Source organism: Mustela nivalis (assembly GCF_964662115.1).
Source record: "Mustela nivalis genome assembly, chromosome: 2".
In the NCBI taxonomy this organism is placed as follows: domain Eukaryota; kingdom Metazoa; phylum Chordata; class Mammalia; order Carnivora; family Mustelidae; genus Mustela; species Mustela nivalis.
In genome coordinates this window covers 9,684,130-9,703,716 of record NC_139021.1, presented here as the reverse complement: position 1 = coordinate 9,703,716, position 19,587 = coordinate 9,684,130, and the positions used below count along the sequence as shown (strand labels likewise).

General features: G+C 42.1%; 1 protein-coding gene across 3 annotated transcripts in view; it reads left to right on the top strand.

Annotated features, from left to right (window-relative positions):
* The first annotated feature begins 6,555 nt into the window (after positions 1-6,555).
* The window catches only part of EFR3A (EFR3 homolog A), a 110,415-nt gene continuing 97,383 nt past the window's right edge, over positions 6,556-19,587 (top strand). Inside the window, exon 1 of one of the 3 annotated variants that reach the window (XM_082721099.1) lies at positions 6,556-6,822. In XM_082721099.1, coding sequence (XP_082577225.1) covers positions 6,813-6,822 — 10 coding nt within the window. In that variant the 5' untranslated portion in view covers positions 6,556-6,812. Of the gene's footprint in view, positions 6,823-7,362; positions 7,573-19,587 lie in introns of those variants that run through there. The other 2 variants (XM_082721100.1, XM_082721101.1) reach the window with 2 other exon arrangements.

Sequence of the window (19,587 nt, the reverse complement as noted above, 5' to 3'; positions counted from 1 at the left end):
TTATTTGAAAACAATATTCAACTGTCACCATTTATTTCCATCTTCTCAAGCAAGAGGAAATCTGACAACTATGTGGTGTTTGTGAAAGAGGACTTTACCTACCACGGTTTTGACCTCAAACTTCCTTATCGAGCCTTTGTGGCTTATCTCTTAACTCAGGTAAAAGACCCCAGGGGCAGAGCATCTTGTCACCAGAACTGAAACTACCCCCTCAAACAAAAAGGACTTCCCTGATCCAGCAAGACTCTAGGTGACCCCAGGACAATGATCAATGTGACTTCCACTGCCCACCTGCAGGGACCCACAGACTTTTGTCCCACGTTTTCCTTCTATAAAGCTGAAAGTATTTTTGGCACTATGGAGACAGTCTTTGAGATGTTAGTCTACTGTCTTCCTGGTGGAAGCCTCGCTGAAAGAAATCCCTTTCTTGTTGTACCACTACTGTGTCTCTACCTTTGGATGTTGTTAGTGGCTGGATCTAGTCTGTTTAGGACCCCTGGATCCAGGTGTTCCTGCACTCCTGCACCTGACTCTAATTGCAAGTCAGTTTCCAGCCTATAAAAAAAGAACCGATACAAAACTTACTGACTTTGGGTGGTGCCTGGGTGGCTCAGTGGGTTAAAGCCTCTGCCTTCGGCTCAGGTCATGATCCCGGGATCCTGGGATGGAGCCCTGCATCGGGCTCTCTGCTCAGCAGGGACACTGCTTCCTCCTCTCTCTCTGCCTGCCTCTCTGCCTACTTGTGATCTCCATCTGTCAAATAAGTAAATAAAATCTAAAAGCAAACAAACAAACAAACAAACAAAAAACTTACTGACTTTGGGATGCCTGGATGGCTCAGCTGATTAAGCCTCTGCCTTTGGCGCAGGTCATGATCCCTGAGTCCCAGAATCAAGTCCCACGTTGGGCTCCAAGCTGAGCAGGGAGCCACATTCTCCCTCTTCCTCTGCCTCTACTCTCTCTCTCTCTCCGTCAAATAAATAGATAAAATCTTAAAAAAAAAAAAAAAAAAAAAACAACTATTGACTTTCTTATAAATCTTTGAAACAGTTGGAAAGCATAATTTTTCTTCTGAAGGATTTCACAGTTTTTCTGAAAGGAAAACTGGAAAAGAGACAATTGTTGCTAGCTCCACTTAACTCTAAATATACCTTCTCCTGTCCAGCCCTCTGATTTCCTCATCAGTTGATTCTTTGTACTACCTATAGTTAGGAGTTTGGGTTTGGGGGCCAACAAACTTGAGTTCAAATTCCAGGGCCATTTGCCCAACTTTAATCTAAGCTCCTCATATTAAAACGATGGGGATATTTATCTACTCAGGTTTTGTGAGGCTAATGTCTGGAAATGCATGTAAGATACTTAGCATGCTACTTGGAACAAATTAAGATCTTGATAAATTTACTTCCTATAGATTTTTTAAGAATATTTTTATTTATTTATTTGATACAGAGAGAGAGATCACAAGTAGGCAGGGAAGTGGGGGGTGGGGGGGGAAGCAGGCCCCCTGCTGAGCAGAGAGCTGATGTGGAGCTTGATCCCAGGACCCTGGGATCATGACCTGAGCAGAAGGCAAAGGCTTAACCCACTGAGTCACCCAGGTACCCCAACTTCCTATTAATTTTTTAAAAAAATTATTTATTTGAGAGTGGGAGAGAGCATAGCAGGGTGGGGGAGGGGAGAGAGAGAGAGAGAGAGAGAGAGAGAGAAAGAAAGAGAATCTCAAAAAGACTCCACGCTGAGAGCAGAACCTAGGCAGGACTCAATCCCACCACCCTGGGATCATGGCCTGAACTGAAATCAAGGGCTGGACCCTTAACCGACTGAGCCACCCAGGCAACACCCCCTACACACATTGTAATGATTTTTATAAAATAGGGATTAGTTAGCTTTAGTTGGAATGATAACTAGTAAGAGTGATTATGGAGTGCATAGCTAACCACCCCCAAACTTAAAATGAGTTGCTTAAAATACCCATTTATCTCATGCTCCTGTGGGTTGACAATTGGGCCTGGTCTCAGAGGGTCAGTCTTTAACCCACGGAGCCATCCAGGGGCCTCAGAGAGGCAGTCTTAATGTTGGTCTTGATTATACTCACTCTTCAATCTTTGCTGAACTGGTGGATCACTTGGTTTTGCCTAATTTATGGTGGCCTCATTTGGAAGGGCTGGGATGATTGGGGCCTCTCCTCCAAAAGGGAGCCCAATGTTCACATTTTCTAAGTCTCTGCTTATGCAGGGTTTGCCATTGTCTTATTTATTAGCCAAGGTTGTAAGGCCAGCCCAGATTCTGGAGTGGAGACAGTGGGCTTCTTTTGGGAGGAGTCACCTGCAAGAGTATGCGCACAGTCAGGGAAAGAATGGGAGGCTATTGCTTCCGGTCTACCACAAAAGGCCTCTTCCATTCTTTGATGTATTTGTTTGTTTGCTTCTTGTCTCTATGTCTTTATGCTTCTCTCTCCATTCTTTCCCTGTCTTCCTCTTTTCCTCCCTCCAATATTTACTTGGCACCCAATATGTTCCCCATATAGGAGATACAGCAATAAATAAGATTTGATTCCAGTTGTCATAAAAGTCTCATATAGGACTCACCACTCAGAATCCCACCACATTTAAAGGAGTACTTTTTTTTTCTCTCCTTTTAGCAGCTCCACTACATTTTGTGTTAAGTGCTAAAGCAGTTTAGTAAGTAACAATAAGAGATAATGCTTTCCTCTAATTGTTTAAAATGATAGTGTTTCTAAGAAAGGGTTTCCAGCTGTTTTGGCTGATTTAATCAAGAGCTCCTAATTATCTCAGAATTTTGCTCTCTATCTATTTGCAATTGTCTTTACAAAGCACAGAGGACTATGATATTTGGCTCATGGGATGTTCAGGAGGTTGTGCCTTGCACTGTGTTCCAGTTGGCCCAGAAAGGTTGGTAATGACCTTTTGGATTAGAGGTTTATCCTTCCCATTTGTTCTCATGTATGTTTGCAACTAGTATGACTAGCACATGAGCGAGAAAATTACTCTAGAGTTCTGAGGCCAGTGATCTCAAAATGCATGAGCTTATCTGATAGCAGAAATGGCCCAATGACAGGTGTATGACTCTGGATTAGAACCTCGTCTTGCTTACTTCTTTCCTAAGGCAATAGAGTTCAGCCTCGCTGCCCCAAAACCCCTGGTGAGCTTTTAAACTGGGTCCAGGCCCAGGTCATGCACCAGACCAACTACGTCAGAATCTTGGAACTAGGATCTGGGGGTGGATATTCTTTAAAGCTCCCCCAATTAGTTCAGAGGTCAGTCAAGTTTGAGAACTACTACCTTGAGAAGATTCACAGAGCATCACAACCAAAGAGAATGTCTCTTGATTTTGATTTGAGGAAAGTAAATCCAGAGAGGCCATGGATTGTCAAAAGGTCAGGTAAAGGGGAAGGCAGGAAGGATTCCAACTCAGGTTTGCTAAATCCAATGTCTGTGCTTTTTTTAATGCTTCATGAGAGCTGGGAAGCCCTGAGTCACTCTTAAGCAATGGCAGACAGAAATAAAATGGAATGAAATGACACAAAAAGGGCATATCCTTGGTATAAATACTGATCAAGAAGGAAAACTAAGCAATGAGAGCATCAGATTATATCATGATGACCTTTCGGGAATAAACTTTTGGGGGAAATAAATATCTTTGCAATTAATTCCTATAAACTGTCAATTTGCTGGCAATTACCTTGGAACACTAAAACGTGTGCCAATTAAAAGTGAATTGTCTCTGTGCCCAATTTAGAAATTGGAACAAATAATGGACTAAACTGGAAGCAGTTATTTTGGGCAATTTGACCAAAAGCTAATGTTCCAATAGGATGCCAATGACAATCTTTTTAATATCGTTTTAACTGATAGTATCAGGCAGGCTTTTTTTCTGGAAGAGGAATCTGACCCATTTCTGGGTCAGCCAGACAGGGTGTGCAAGTACAAGTACTGGGCAGTGTGAGGACTGACAGATGGATAAAATGTATTTCCTACCAGCCCAAATAGAGTTTCAAAAAGGGAGTACTGGCAGAAGGGATGGATGGGTGTTTGCAAGCCAGAGGTGGTCCAGGAGAGGCTACCAGTCTTAGATCAAGTCTAAAGAAAGTGGTAGCAGAATTAGTCCTCTCAGAGAAAAGGAGAAGGGGGTACACAAACAGAGGGTGATCCAGAGGATTTGATAGGGAAAAGGGGTCTCTGTGTAAACCAGACCATGTGTAAACCCAGAAAACACTTAGGTATGTTGTATGTGATCAATAACAATTATGAAGTTATTATTCTTGACTTTCAGCTGTCCTTTCCCAGAATCTTTGGCTGCTGATTTAATTTCTGGCAATGATACAAACCAAAAAGCCTAGGGGATTTAAAAAAAAAAAAAAAAAAAAAGAACCAGACTCATTATGGGCCAGACTATCTTAGGACCTTTGGGATTTGCATCTTTTTTTTGAGTGATGTAAACAGAGATGTCTGTCCTTTGGAATCATATCCTCCTTTGGCTTACAGGGCACTGTGCCCTTTGGATCTCCTCTATCTCTTTCTCTTTGGCTCCACACCCTCCCTCAGCAGGGTTTCTCTGACTCCTGGCTTTAGCTTCTGGTCTGTGGGCCAAAGCTTCCCAAATCTCCAACCTTGAGATACCTCCATCTGCCTTCAGCCTGGTATGCACACCTGCCTTCAGAACTATTCACTAGAATGTCTCCCTTGGATGTTGCCTCAAGCTTAATGTGTCAAAGAGAAACTCACATCCTCTCTTCACACCCCTTCCCTAAAACAGCATTCCCTCCCAACTTGTCTACTGCTTTAGACAACTTTGTCTACTGCAGTATCATTCATTTTCTTCTTTCAGCCTTGGAGTTACATAACTAACAGATGCCTCTCTTTTGCTCCCAAGCCAGCAGCCAACAAATCCCAGGGATTCTTCTGCTGCAGTAAGATTCATCTCATTCCTTTTCCATAGTCACCACTAAGACCAGGCACCTAACATTCTCTTCAGTGTCAATCCTAAGGACTCCCCTCCGTGGTTTCTGTATCATGGTGTCTACTATGCAGAACCCTACTTCTGATTATTCAATGCCACTGTCTTCATAGAGAGCCTAGAATGGTTTCTCAAAGGACAAATTCCAAGTTTGCAAGGTTGTTCATTAACTAATTCTATTTTACCTGTTTTTTTTTTCCATAGTCACTGAATGAATTACACACTTTGTTAAATAGTTACTAAACAAAAATGCTCTAGCCCCCTACTGTGTGCCAGGTAGGGATACATAAATATGGTCTACGGTATTTGCCATTTTCTGAAAAGCACATAGTCCAGTGGTGGAATGTGAGCCCTTATGACAGTCTGGTTAAGATTCAATGGGAAAAGTGCTACAGCAGAAGCAAGTTAAGATACGTAAAATGTCTCAGGGCAAAAACTGGGAGCAAGAAAGATGTTGTAGATGATAAAAATATGCAAAAGTGCATTGAAGGGTAAGTTAAGTGTTGGCTGAGCATTTGGTAGTTTGGCTGTTACCCTTAGCAAGAGAAGGTCTGGTATATAGCCTCTGCACACACTCTCCTCCCCTTCCACCAGCTTCTGTGATTAGCTCTTTATTGCCCTCCACCCTTCCCCAGCCTCTTCAAGGGCCCCCCAATTCTTGGCTAATTCAGATCCTGCTTTTCTCCAAGTCCACCCGAAACTCATTTCCCCCAAGCGCTTTCTGACCCCTTATTTTCATCTTCTTTCTCTTCTTTCAGTACTGCGTGGTATCATTGTCTAACCAGAATGCTGGCCCTAACTCCCTAGGACAAAGCTTCTCAAATATAAGTACTTAATTTGAATTAATTATACGTGTGATTCAGCGGGTGTGGTTCAGGAACCATGAATCTGCTTTTCGACAGGTTCCCAAGTGAATCAGGCACCAAACGATCCTGAACCACTTTGAGAAACACTGTGGCCTCTGTGGCTTTCTCCTATTTCTCCATACACGCTGTCCACAGCCCCCGGGGCCTAGCAAAGTGTGTGCGCTCGGCTGAACGCTCATTTCGGTGACTGTTAGATACGATGTTTATTAACGACACTGAGTCTGGAAAAATCCAGGGCGCTGAATTTCCGCTTTTCCCTATCAAGTGGATAGAACCGCTCTCTCCCGAGACTGACTCCTCAGGCGTAAAATGTCTCTGAAAGTCACCCGCAGGGAAGAGAACATTACATTTCTGTCCTCTCAAAAAACGCTCTGCCATCACCCCGAATGACCCCAGGGCGTCTCTGATCATGCTGTCAGAGAAGTAGAACGCAATGCAAGTTCAACAGCTCATACAAAACAGCCCCCGGGTATTCCATGCACTTAAAGCAATCATGCACACCCTCACAAAATCATCAAGCGGTGCAAGTGTAAGACGTGGATCTCGGAAAATGCACCGCGAGCAAGGACTCGTGGAAAGGAGTATGACTCAAATCAGTCAAAACAGAGCCCCAAGTTATTCTAGACGGCTGACGGCCCTCCCCTAGTCCCCGCCCCCTGCTCCGGCAGTACCGCTCCTGGGCGGAGCTCGGCCGCAGGGCGGGGGCGGGGCCGGCACGTAGGCGACGGGATGACGTCAGGGCGCGGGGACGCCCAACGCGGCGACCGGCGCACAGCTGGGCCCGCGGTGGCTGCTGTCGCTGGCTTCGCGCTGCGGGAGCCGCCGGGTCCGCGTCCACTCCCTCCGCCCTTCGTCATTCGCCTGGTCCGGGTCTCCGCGGCCCGGCGCCGGCCCGCCATGGTGCGGTCGGCGAGCCCTGCGCGGCCCCGCTGAGCCTCCGTGCGGCGGCGAGCCCGGCTCGGGGTCACCATGCCTACCCGTGAGTGTCCGGCCGAGGGTCAGGCCGGGCGGGGGGCGTTGGGAAGCGGCGGCCGGCTCGGCGCGCCCTCCGGGGTGCCCGCTGCGGCGGCGGGGAAGCCGGGCCCGGCCGGGGAGAGCCAGGAAGTGCCCGCGACCCGCTGAGTTACTTTCGTTTCGGCTTAGCCTTCCCGCGGGGTGGCGTGAGCCCGTTGCACAGACGGGGAAACTGAGGCCCGAGCGTTAAGGACGCTCGGCTCGTAAGTGGCCGAGCTGGAGTAACGTAGACTTGTGGGACTTCACGAAGTCCACGCTCTTTCCGCAGTCCTCTACAGAGCCAGTGGGGACTTGTTGGAAATGCTGAAGAGAACTGCGGTCGTGTCCCCTACTCACTTCCTCAGGAACTAGGCATCGCCTTGTGGGACGCACGGCTCCGGGGAATCCGGGCCCAGCCCGGAGCTCTTCCTCGAGGGACGCGGAGTTCCCGCAGCCGCCCTGACTTTCTCCTTGTCCGTAACGCGCGGGGGTGGCTGAAGTAGGTGCTCTTTTCCGACTTGTTTAGGCGTCTGTGCCCCAAAATGTGGCTGTTGGAGCACCTGCATCAGATTGACCTGGCCGCTGATTAAAAATGCTCTTTAGGGTTCCTCCCTAGGCACTGAGACACCGTAGCTTGGGCCCCGGAATCTGTGTGCTTAATAAGTGGCCTTGCTGTTATTGAGGGACACTAAAGTTTGAAAACAGTGGAATTTGGGGGACGTTTTGGACAAACCGGGTAAGCAGTATTACTAATGACCCATTTCGGAACGACCCAGAGAATTACCATGTGACTTTAAACCCAGTGGCCCGTAAATAGATCTGTGCAAACTAAAGAGATTCCCTAATCTTGGACGGGAGGAAGCACGTTGACTGATTAGAGATTGTTTTCAATTAGGGCGCTTTTGAGTAAGTGTTTCGTATTGTAAAATCTGTAAACACTTGTAAATAGCTCCTAATTAGCTCATGTTATTTAAATTCCTAACTCTTCACCGTCCTGATTTTGGTAGGCATAGGAGACACTGGATTTCCAGGTCAGCCAAATGCATGTTTTGTCTCTTTGAGGGTAAAGAGTTATTTCCGGATATTAGAAAGGTTTATGTAATGCTGTGAATGATCTTGATGAAACGATTACTTTCAACCGCTCCTACATGTGTGGGTAAGGTGGATTTTGTTTTCTGAACACAGTAATGTGTGCCCTTAATTCATGGTCTTGAATTTTGTATTCATTTAATATGTCAGCGGTTTAGATTTTCATCGTATTCCTCTAGACTAGAGGAATATCATCATAATTATAATTACAATTTCTAAATTCATGTCATTCAGGGATATTTGAGATTAGTATTGTGCTACTCTTACTGTCTGAGAAAGAAAAAGTGAGGGAATAAAAACCTCTTCTTGAAAGTTAAGGCTTCAAATAGAATTTATTGGTAAAATCACAAGATTTTTAGTTTAAACAGATTTTTAGTTCTAAGATTAGCTTCATGGAGTGGATTTAGGAAACTTGTTTCTTTTCTTTTCTTTTCTTTTTTAAGATTTTTATTTATTTGACAGAGAGATAGAGTGAGCACTTAAGTAGGGGGAGCAGCAAGCAAAGGGAGAGGGAGAAGCAGGCCCCCCACTGAGCAGGGAGCCACATGCCAGACTCAATCCCAGGACCTTGGAATCATTACCTGAGCCAGAGGCTGCTGTTTAACCACCAACTGAGCCACCCAGGCACTAAAATATATGATTTACAGTGTAAAATGAACCATGCTGTGTTTGCATACTTAAGAACGCAGATTTTATGACCTGATTGGAAGGCAAGTGAAATGTTTGAATTACTTGTCATTACTGTTAATATTTATTATGGTACAGTTTCTATGACTCCTTGAAAGTGGTACCAGCTGGTAGTACTCCTGTGAAGTGGTGTTCAGATTGCTTTTTGTCTCCTTTTATGGCCAGAACCTCCAGAAATTGCTGGGATAGTTCAGTAGACAGTAGTACTTCTCAGAAACTCGGCCTGTAGAATAAATTTCAACTTAAGAAGAGACAGCAAAATTATTACTTTGGGAATTTTCTTTTTCATCTTTGGGGATGGTTTTAGGATGTAATCTCTCCAAATAAACTGATTTTTTTTTTTAATGTTGTTCAGAGGCTTGTTTGTAAGCTCATCTAGTTAATCCTTAAGGCTCTAGTGAATAAAGGTAATGCTTTTCTCTTAGAGATGATCACTAGCTTCTCTCAGATTCTGTAATTCTGAAAGTGACCATTGCTCCAAGTCTTGAAATGATTCTACTATTGCTGTTATGTTGCTTATTTGGAATACTGATACTCTCAAATCACTGAAACTGGTGTTAATCAGCAGAATCTGATGTAGCATGGTACACCTCTGAAGGCTAAGCAATTGCATTATCTCATGAATGTTAATGGTAGCTTCATTGGAATTATTTTGGAGAGCCATGCTCTTTTTCAGAAAGCAACTACCTGGAAGAATGTCTGATGGGAAGGTGCTACGGACACAGGGGCAGTTCTGTGATTGTGTCACTCTGTATTCAGCCAGTAGTTTGCAATAATCACTAAGCACAGATTTCAAGAGTGTTTCCCTAAATGATCTTTTCAAATCTACAAACTTATAATTTGATACATAATTTCTCTAGAGGCCTTTATTTCTTCCTGTAGTTTCAAAGGACCATTAAGAAACATTTTGATGGTAAAGATTTTCAAACTCTGAATCAGAATTTGAGTGGAAGAAATGTTAAAGCTTCTTAAATCCAGTCATTTTCTTTTCTTTTTTGTATCAGGAGACTAAGACTCAATGAATTTCAGTTACTTGACTAAGGTCACACCTGGCTTGAACACAGATTTCCTATCTATAATCTATAATCCTTAACCACAAGGAGCATAGATGAAGTTTATTTTTGGTTTTCTAGCACAAAGTTGATCTTAGTTTACCCTCTCCCTCCAATTTTTTCTGTGAGGTTACTCAAGGACAAAAGTAAACTTAGCCAAAACTCAAGTCAGACATGTGAGCTTACAAGAAAACTTAACATGATTGTTTTTGTTTCAGTCTTGTCACAGGAGTCTGGGGGAAGAAGGCCGAGGATTTCACTGACGTGCTCAGTAGATAGCTGGTTGTATAGGCCCACAGACTTTCTTTTTGATTAACTAGTAATGTGAAAGAGGTTCTGTAGCTGGTATTTTGCCTAAAACAGGTCCAGTAAAATGTGCTCTGTTATGATCTATGTAAAGGTATTGTATATGGCTAAGGGGAACTGAAACTCTTAGCCATTTTTTGCTCTATATAACTATACTTTCAGTAATTTGTGGTTAAGGCTTTCTTTTCTCACTTAGATGTTGGCATTGATATCTGGTCAAATTTGTTAGGCTGTGGTAACGTGGTCATTCTATACTTGTTTTTTCCCAGTTATGAGACTGATTATATTTGACTTATTTTTCAGTCCATTCTTATGAAAGAGGTGCAAAATACTGATGAATTGTGAAGTGAAAGACGGATGCTGGTTGAGGTGTTTCCATTTAGAAATGCATTACAAGCAAATGACCTATTCCTGGCTTGGGAGCCATTTGTGTTCATTTGTTCTCTTTGCCCTTCCTTGCTCTTCCCCCCAGTACCTATGTGTACTGCCAGAATTATAGCTCAAGAATTTTCTTAAAGTGACCTTCGGCTTGACACTGGTTACTAGCAGATCTCATCTTTCAGTCTGTTCCCACTCATGGGACATGTGACAGTAAAGGTGTGATGTAGGTGGTGGGAGATAAGGCTGGAGGCGATAGGAGCCAGAATTTGAAGGATCTTATATGCCATGCATTGAGCTTGACTAAAATTGTGTTCAGTCTGTCACAATCACAGTAATGGTGACTGTCCTTTTTATAGGCATATTAGCCATTTCTAGCATACTGATTACTTTATAAAAACTTAAACTTGCTATTAGTAATAGAGAATTAATGGTTGGATACAGTATACTTTGTGCTTTACATGAATTATTTTATTTAATTATCTTTTCCTTTGTGGGAGGCCCAATTTAACATAGAAATAGAGAGATTGAATTTCAAGAAAGTTAAGTAACTTGCCTATGATAGTAAATTGTGATATAATGATAGTAAATGATAGCAAATTGTGGAAATGGGATCAGAACTAGATGCATCTAACTTCTGAGTCCCCGTTATTTTTTCTAACTATGCTGCTCTGAGCCAGGCAGGATTGAATCTACCAGATACCATCAAATTTTTTTTTTTTTAACACCATTACATTTGCTTAGCACTGTGCTTAATTACATAATAGGTGCTTGGTAAATGTTGAATAAATGAATGATTGAATGTTAACTGGAATCACAAAAGTTATTCTTCGGACACCAAAACCTGAAATAAACTTTTTCCCTTTAAAACAGTGCTATAAGAGTTCTGTAATTTATGATTAAGTTCTTAGCAGGCCTGCCTTTAACATTTGTGAGGCCTGAGACAAGAATACAAATGGAAGCCTGCAAATCATAGTCTTAATCAGGATTTCTCAAACTTTGCTCTGTTGATGTCTCGGATTGGATAATTTTTTGTTCGGGAGGTACAGGGCAGTCGTGTGCTTTGCGAGATGTTTTGCAGCAACTCTGGCCTTTACCCACTAGAGGCTTGTGGTAAATTCCCCTGTTCCCTAAAGTCTTGGCTCTCAAAACTGTCTCCAGGCATTGCCAGATGCTCCCTGCGGGGGTGGGGAGGGGGTAGGCGGTGGGGAGGTCATAATTGTCCCTGGGTTGAGAACCACTGGTTTAAAGATTGAAATGTTGTAGATCAGGCCCTGCCTGCTGCCCAGAGCCCTGCTTTGCCATCTAGGGTCCCTGCAGCCTGCTCCCCAGAGATTGCCTTCTCAGTCTGAAGGCCCAAAGGAGCATGCAGGGATGATTGCGTCAGCAGTGACCTGTTGCGTCAGGGCAGGGTCTTTCCTGACCCTAAATTGCGGTGGACTCAGGTAACATTACTTTAGGGAGCCTAGACTGCTTCCCCTTGGTCCGTACCTCGCTTTTCCATCTCTGGATTTCCACAGTTCCAAGTAACTTTGCGGAGCTGAACTATGGAGATAGAGGGGTAGGTGGAAAGAGTGAGCCCAGCATTCTGGGGAACTTGCCTGCCATTGGGGGTGATTTCGGGTTAGCAGCTTAAAACAACTTCAGTGGTTTTCAGTGTTGCCTCTCTGTCCCCTCCTCAGCCCACAGATCCCTCTAAAAGGAAAAAAAAGTCCTTTTTTTTTTTTTTCCTTAGTCAAAAATGAGGGTCCTAGTTCTTAGGAGAAAGCTACATTTTACCCATTATATTGCTCTGCTGTGGTATGGAACGACCCAGTTTTCATTAATGGGGTTTCTGTAGGAATGGGATGGATTGCCGAGGACAAATCTGATTTCATGTACTCTGTCATGCTCTCTGTTTGCATATTTGTTTACTGCTGCCTACCTTTAGGTATTATTAGATAACATGATTCCAATTTTTATTAAAGGAGGAATCAATATGCAGGTATTTTTATTTCTATTTTATTTTGGTACAAAGAAAGTGGTTTAGTTAAAGCACGGGGACAGGACCCGCCTATGTGGGTATTTTTATTGTATTTCTGAATCATAGTCTTTGTGTATGAACAACCAGCTCTGTTATAAACTCCACTTTAAATTCTACTGGAGGATCCCCTGTGTAGGAAGGGAGTACCTCTTTATAGTGGTAACAGGAAGGTTTTTATTGATAACACTGTAGGAAACGGGTCCCTGACATTCTCAGAAATGAAGAGGAGGGCACACAAAATCTCAGTATGCCCCCACCACTTGAAGGAGGAAAGGGTAGACCAATAGCAAAGATATGAGATGTTTGTCTAGGTTAGGGATTCTTAAATATTTTTGCAAAATGAATCCTGTTGAGAATCTGATGCACACCATGATTATTCTTCCTTAGAAGAATCCTTAACATTTTTGCCCTGAACTGGCTGTTTGTTTAGCCTTCAGGAATGAATTTTGATTAATTGATCAAATAAGTATTGACCGTATATGGGAAACCATTTTATTTGTTGTGTGATTGCTATTGCTGTCATGTGCTAGGTGATGTAAAATGCTCTGACTTACTTTGAGCAGTGGTTGGTGAATAATGTTGTTTTTTAATAGGAAGTAAAATAATGGGGCTTTTTTTATCATTAGTATTTTATTCTGAAAGGAGGAAGAAATAATCTGATTTATTAAATGGTGGTTTCAATCATGAAAACCTGAAAGGTTAAGATGAATCATTATGTGTGGGTTCAGTTTATGGAGCATTTGTAGGGGAGTGTCTGTGTGTGTGTGTGTGTTTGAAACAATTGTGCGTTCTAGAATGAACATGATTCTAGGCAAATATGATGTAAAATGAATGCTAGCATTTTCTCCTATGATTAATATGTCAAACCTGTCAAAATTCTCTCATCATTTGTATTTGTCAGGTTCATTCAGTTCTTGAGATGAGCCTGCTCTTGCATATGCTCTAAAGCAAATGGGAGCTACTATAACTTTTCTTTCTTTGTAGGCTTTCATAGTCTTCCTTTTGCACATGTGTTTACTGCTCTTTAGCTTCAGGTATTTAGGAGATAGGGTGATCCTATTTTTATTAAAGAAGGAGTCGCTACACAGGTTTTTTCATTGTACTTTTTTTTTTAAGATTTCATTTATTTTTATTATTTATTTGAAAGAAAGAGGAGAGAGAAAGCATGAGAAGGGGGAGGGTCAGAGGGAGAAGCAGACTCCCCACTGAGCAGAGGAGCCTGATGTGGGACTCTATCCTAGGACTCTGAGGTCAAGACTTGAGCTGAAGGCAGTCTCTGAACTGACTGAGCCACCCAGGCGCTCTCATTGTACTTCTGAATTAAGAGTTTGCTGTATTCTAAAATTAGGCATTAAATCTTTTGCTATACGATCTTCAAGAAGACTTGTCCTTCTAAATGCTTTTTATTTATTTTGTTTGTTTGTTTTTATTTGTAGTTGGTGGGTTATTTAGCTGTACCTCTTTATTTTTACTATCTGAACTCCAGGGTATTCCTGCTGAGGTAGTTTTCTGGGTAATGCTAAGTGTTCTTCACACCCCTGGTACTTAATTGGCTTTTTGAACAGCTGTCTTGGCAATTTGCTACAAAGTTCTCTGTGATGTGGTTGTACTTAACTTTAAATGGATCTCACTCCTGGTGGGCAGAGAAAATGAAATACAAAGTGTTCAAGTTTGCTGTCATCAATTCCTCGAGCTTCATAAACTTTGCAGAAGGTACTGTGTCAGGCCAAAGGTCTGGCTTAGAAATTGAAATGAGTCACCCTTTTATGACATATAACTTAAATTAATGTTTGAACTTAGTTTATTGTATTAAGTGGAAACTAAGAGATACTTACATGTAGTAGGATTTACATAATTGTACATTAGAGGTAGAAATACTTGATGAACATATTATCTGGATCAGTATGTTATAAGGACAAGACAGTTGTGTCTTGGATTATTACCATTTGCTATATATGGTTCCAGGAGGGCTTCTGTGGAGAGAAGAGCACTCCAGGCGAATGCACAGTAGCAGGGATTTGGGGTGTAAGTCCTTTATGCATTTACCCCGTTCTCTTAGCTGGGCTGTACTCTGTGGACCTCAGCAGGCCAGTTTCTTCTTCACTTCGAAGTACCAGTTAGAAACAGACTTAAGCATCTTGTCTACTCCTTGCCACCTTTTCCCTTGGTTCCAACCTGATTCTTTGCTTGGTCTTCTAACAGTGGGAAGCTCTCCCAGGGTTGTCTTCCTGCAACAGGTTCATGAAATGGCAGCAATTCAGGTGCAAGAAGAGAGTGATAGATGCCTGTTCCAGGTCAGTTCTGTTTATATTGCCTTTATGAAAGCTCCATTCCCTGGCACAGGATTCTCTTTGTTAGGTCCTGAGAATTCCATGTGGTTCTTGACCCATATTGGAGGGCGGCACAAACCTTGAGCTGCCTTTAGAGCCCAAATTTCCCAAGTGTCTTTTGTGGACATATAATACAGACTTGTGAGTGGGTGGGCTGCTCTGCCTGACCCAGCTTCAGCTCAAGTGGCTCTTTTTACGGGGGGATTCTGCATTTGGTTTCAATAGGGAAATAATGTTGGCTGCTTCTAAAAAATTTTGAAATTTGTAGTCTCAGAAGAATATTCCCTCTGACAAAAACACAAGGTAATTTAGAATCAAAAGCTTAGTGATACACCAAAGCTATTTGAGCTAATGGTGTCTCACATGTTTTGCTCTGATGATCTCCAGGAATGGAGTTGTCTTATCTCTTCCTGTAGTCCTTTCAGTCATAGGTGCCGTCAGTGTGCTCTTGCAGTCGCTTTTCAGCTTTTTTTGTGTTCTGTTTGGATTTCTCTTAGAGATACATCATTCAGCAAGTTATTTTAGTGTCTACATGTGCACTGCTGGGTGGGGAATATAGAGATGAATAAAGCAGTCTCTAGCTTTAAGAAGTCTGTAGAACTTTGTGTAGATGGCTGTAACACACAGAAGGAAATGGTGAGCACCCTAGGAACTGTGCCGTGGAGTTTAGAGGAGAAAGTGGAGGGGAAATGTGAGTAGAAGATGGCATCGGAAGCCTGAGGAATCATAGGAGAAGCTTGGGTTTGGGGACTGGGTCTCAGGTGAGTCATACAGGTAGAAATAACCAGCAGGCAGTTGAAGTAAGTCATTGGCACTGGGGAAAGTGAAAGCTTTAAGGCCGTGTGTGTGTGTGTGTGTGTGTGTGTGTGTGTGTGGTAATTTTGTCTTAACACATTTATTCAGTCCCTGCTATGTGTCCGTTTTTATAGACACCGAGGACACAGCAGTGTCCTCATAGTGAGCATGATGGACATCATTGTGGATGTCATGCCCGCTCTCTTGAAGCCTAGTCTGCTGGGGAAGACAAGTCAAGGACATATAATTACACTGACCAGACAGGGAGCTTTGTAAGCACTTGTACCTGTTTCCTTTGCCTCCATACATAGCTTTTGATACAGTGCTTGGCGCATGGTACACATTCCTTGTATATTTGTAGCATGACTCAGATTACTAAAAGAGAAGCATTGGTTGCTATGGAAACACATAAGTGAGGTTGGAGGGAGAACAGTTAGAGGTTATTAAAGTACAGTTATCTGAGTGATGGGCTATGGACTTGGATGATGGCAGTGGGGTAGATTGCAGTGGACCAGTCTGTATACTGCTGGGGACGTACAGGTGACAGAATTAATTGGATGAGGGGTGGAGGGAGAAGGGGAGTTGGGATTCACTCTGAAGTTTCAGGTGTGGTTGTTTGGGCGAATTGCTCTAGTTTGATATGGGGACTTTCTGAGGAAGAGCAATTGGGGAAATTAACATGGGGTGTCGAGTCCATTTTAGGCTGTGGTAAGTGTGTGATGCCTGAAAGGACATTCGGAGTGCATTTGTAGGAGTTGACACTGGGCAAAGTTACTAAAGGATAGGCTGTAAAGACAGAAGATGATCCCGGAGGAACATGTCCTCTTAAGGATGGAATAGGCAGAGGAACCAAAGACGAAGCAGGTGGGGCATTGCTAAACCAAATACCACCAGGACAAATGCTTGACAAGAACTGTGTTTAAGACTCAAAATGATGAAGTTTTAGAATGTGAGTGAGGTTCAGTGGGGGGTGGGGCCCAGAGCCGATGATCAAGGAAGAATTCTTGAGACATCTTTGGTGCAAAATGGTGGTTTATTAAAGCACGGGGAATAGGACCTGTGGGCACAAAGAACTGCTGCCCCGGGTTGTGAGGGGTGGCAGGTTATGTACAGTGGGGTTGGGGAGGTAAAGAAAGAGCGAGGTTTCAGTAGGACTTTCATAAGCTAAAGAAGACTTACAGGATACCAGATACCAGAGGCCTTGCCATTGTCAAGGTCGTTTTCCCCTTCTTAGCAAGGTATTAATGTTAAGAGTTAAGATTGCTGGGAGATTCCTAACATATTCCTCACATATGTCCCACCCAGGTGTGGGGGTGGGGGAAGGTTTCAAGGTGTCAGCTTTTGCTTGGTCCTCAGCCAGCCTTCTGTTCCCTCATCAAAATGGCAGTGCATTTATAGTAGCATTTCAAACATTCCAATAAGCAGGAAAAGAAAAAAACAAAGCTGGATAATCTCTTACTGTTTGATCTGATGCTATGACAATAATTTATGAAGTCTTAGAGAAAAAAAAATCTTATTTTAAAGCTTGGGGATCCAAAGATGATTATGTGTCTTATTCATGGTATGTACTGTGCTGTAGTTACGTCCTTAACTGTCTTGTACTGATTTTTAACTGGCGGAGAAGAGTGTCCTACTATACTTGGTTGAGAGGATGTAGACTCTTTTATAACTCCTGTGTAGACTTGCTTAATTCTGCAGTTTGCAAGTGAAAATTCAGGCAGCTCCACATATGTACTATAAAATATTTCACGTAGAACTTAACTATTAACTTATCTTTTGCTCTCTTTTTTTGGAGTCTCATTATCATGTAGATTTGTGAAAGAACCCAATGATTTGCTGGCAGCAGATACAAACTTAACTGGCTGAGGAACTGCTTTATTTCACAGAAGTGAGAGGCATAGGCCCTTGAGCTGTCCCCTGAGCACCTCTGTTAGCTCCCCGAGCTCCTGGGCCGTACACAGCTAATCCGCTTCTTTCCCTCCTCGTCCATTGTTCTCTGTGTATTGACTCAGTGTAACTCAGTAAGCAGCCTCTATTCTCTGTTTCAGCAGCATAGAAATATTGCTGCTCTTTTCATTGCTGGCCCTAATAGGGTACAGCAACATGCTGGCTAAGGGCTGAACAATTTAAAAATGTTTAATTTCATTATAGTTAACATACAGTGTTCTGTTAGTTTCAGGTTTACAGAATAGTGACTCAGCAAATCCATACATCACCCAGTGCTCAAGACAAGTGTACCGTTTAATCCCCATCGCCTATTTAACCCATCCTGCTCTCTGCCTCCCCTCTGGTAACCATCTGTTCTCTTTCGTCAGGAGTCTGTTTCCTGGTTTGGCTCTCTCGTTTTTCCCCTTTGCGCCTTTGTTTTGTTTCACAAATTCCACATAGGAGTGAAATCCTATGGTATTTGTCTTTTTCTGACTTATCTCACTTAGCATACATAATACCCTCCAGATCATCCATGTTGTTGTAGATGTCAAGCATTCGTTCTTTTTAATGGCTGAATAATACTCCATTGTGTGTGTGTGTGTGTGTGTGTGTATGTATCCCATCTTCTTCTTTCTCCATCTGTGTGTGTGTGTGTGTGTGTGTGTGTGTATGTATCCCATCTTCTTCTTTCTCCATCTGTGTGTGTGTGTGTGTGTGTATGTATCCCATCTTCTTCTTTCTCCATCTGTCATTGGACACTTAAGCTGCTTCCATAATTTAGCTATTGTAAATAATACTGCAGTAAACATAGGGGTGCATAAGGGCTGGACAATTTTAAAAGCTTCGTGTCCAGTGGTTCTGAGGACATTAGGACACAATTTAGTGTGGTTTGGCTGTTGAGCTTTTGTTGGGGTGGCAGTTGATTCCACCAGTCTTAATTCTTTTTAACCTAAAATTGATTCCACCGGTCTTAATTCTTTTTAACCTAAAATTGCATTGTATTTGAACCTTGCTAAACAATTTAAGTATTTCCATAAAAAATAATTTTCCACCATTGTTTTAAATTCTCAAGAGTAAATAAGTTTCACTAATTACAGTAATAAAATGAATAGTACAAATGTATATATATTTACAGGTTCTTCTTTGTGTATAACATCACAGAAAGTTGCTGGGTTTTTTTCTTCCATGCGTGTAATACTGTCTTATCTTTGAACTTGAGGAAGATTTAGTAACACATTGAAACCTATGGCATCAGATTTTAGTATTCGATTCATTAAAATATATTAGAAAATATTAGAGTGCATTCTTAGAGTTTTGATTAACATAAAAATCAGTTGTGTAAACTAACCATAATGACCATAAGGTATGTGTGTAATAAATTAAAAAAGGGACGCCTGGGTGGCTCATTCAGTGAAGCCTCTCTGACTCTTGATTTCTGCTCAGGTCATGATCTCAGGATCCTGAGACCAAGACCTGAGGTGGGCTCTGTGCTCAGCAGGGAGTCTGCTTGTAATCTCTACCCCCTGTCCCTCTCCTTTCGCTTCTCCCCGCCTTTCTCAAATAAATACATAAAAACCTAAAAAAAATAAAAAATAAAAAAATAAAAGAAGTCTTAGGCTTTTGATTTTGTGTTACCCAAATCTTGTGTATGAAGTGAATACAAAATGTTTAGTGTCTTTCTGCTTTAGTTAGAAGTTTGGGGAGACTGTATCAAACACTGAACTTTGACAGTTTAAATTAGTAGTTTAATATTTTTTTATTCAACTTTGTACTTAGCAAGGCTTATCATCAAGCCCTATTATTTTGCTGTCTTTAAACTTGGGATAAAAAAACAACTTAAAATATACATTCTGTTTAGGTACATAATTACAGTGCTACCTACTTTTCCTTAACTGTTTAATCAGAAAATTTAATCATTTCAATTCAAATGAAAATCTTTAACATATGGCATAGACACTGTGGGTGTTGTGCAATTTATAAGGAGACTCAGTGCTGTTGTTATATTAAATGTATTTGTTCTAAAAATAATTTTGGAAGTTACAAACATCCCCAACAGATTTAACACTTGTTATTCTATGACTAATGAGGAAATACACATTTGTTAAAATTTAAGTAGTTGGGGAATTTTAAAGCTGTTTTGAATTTTGCTTGATATAACTCAT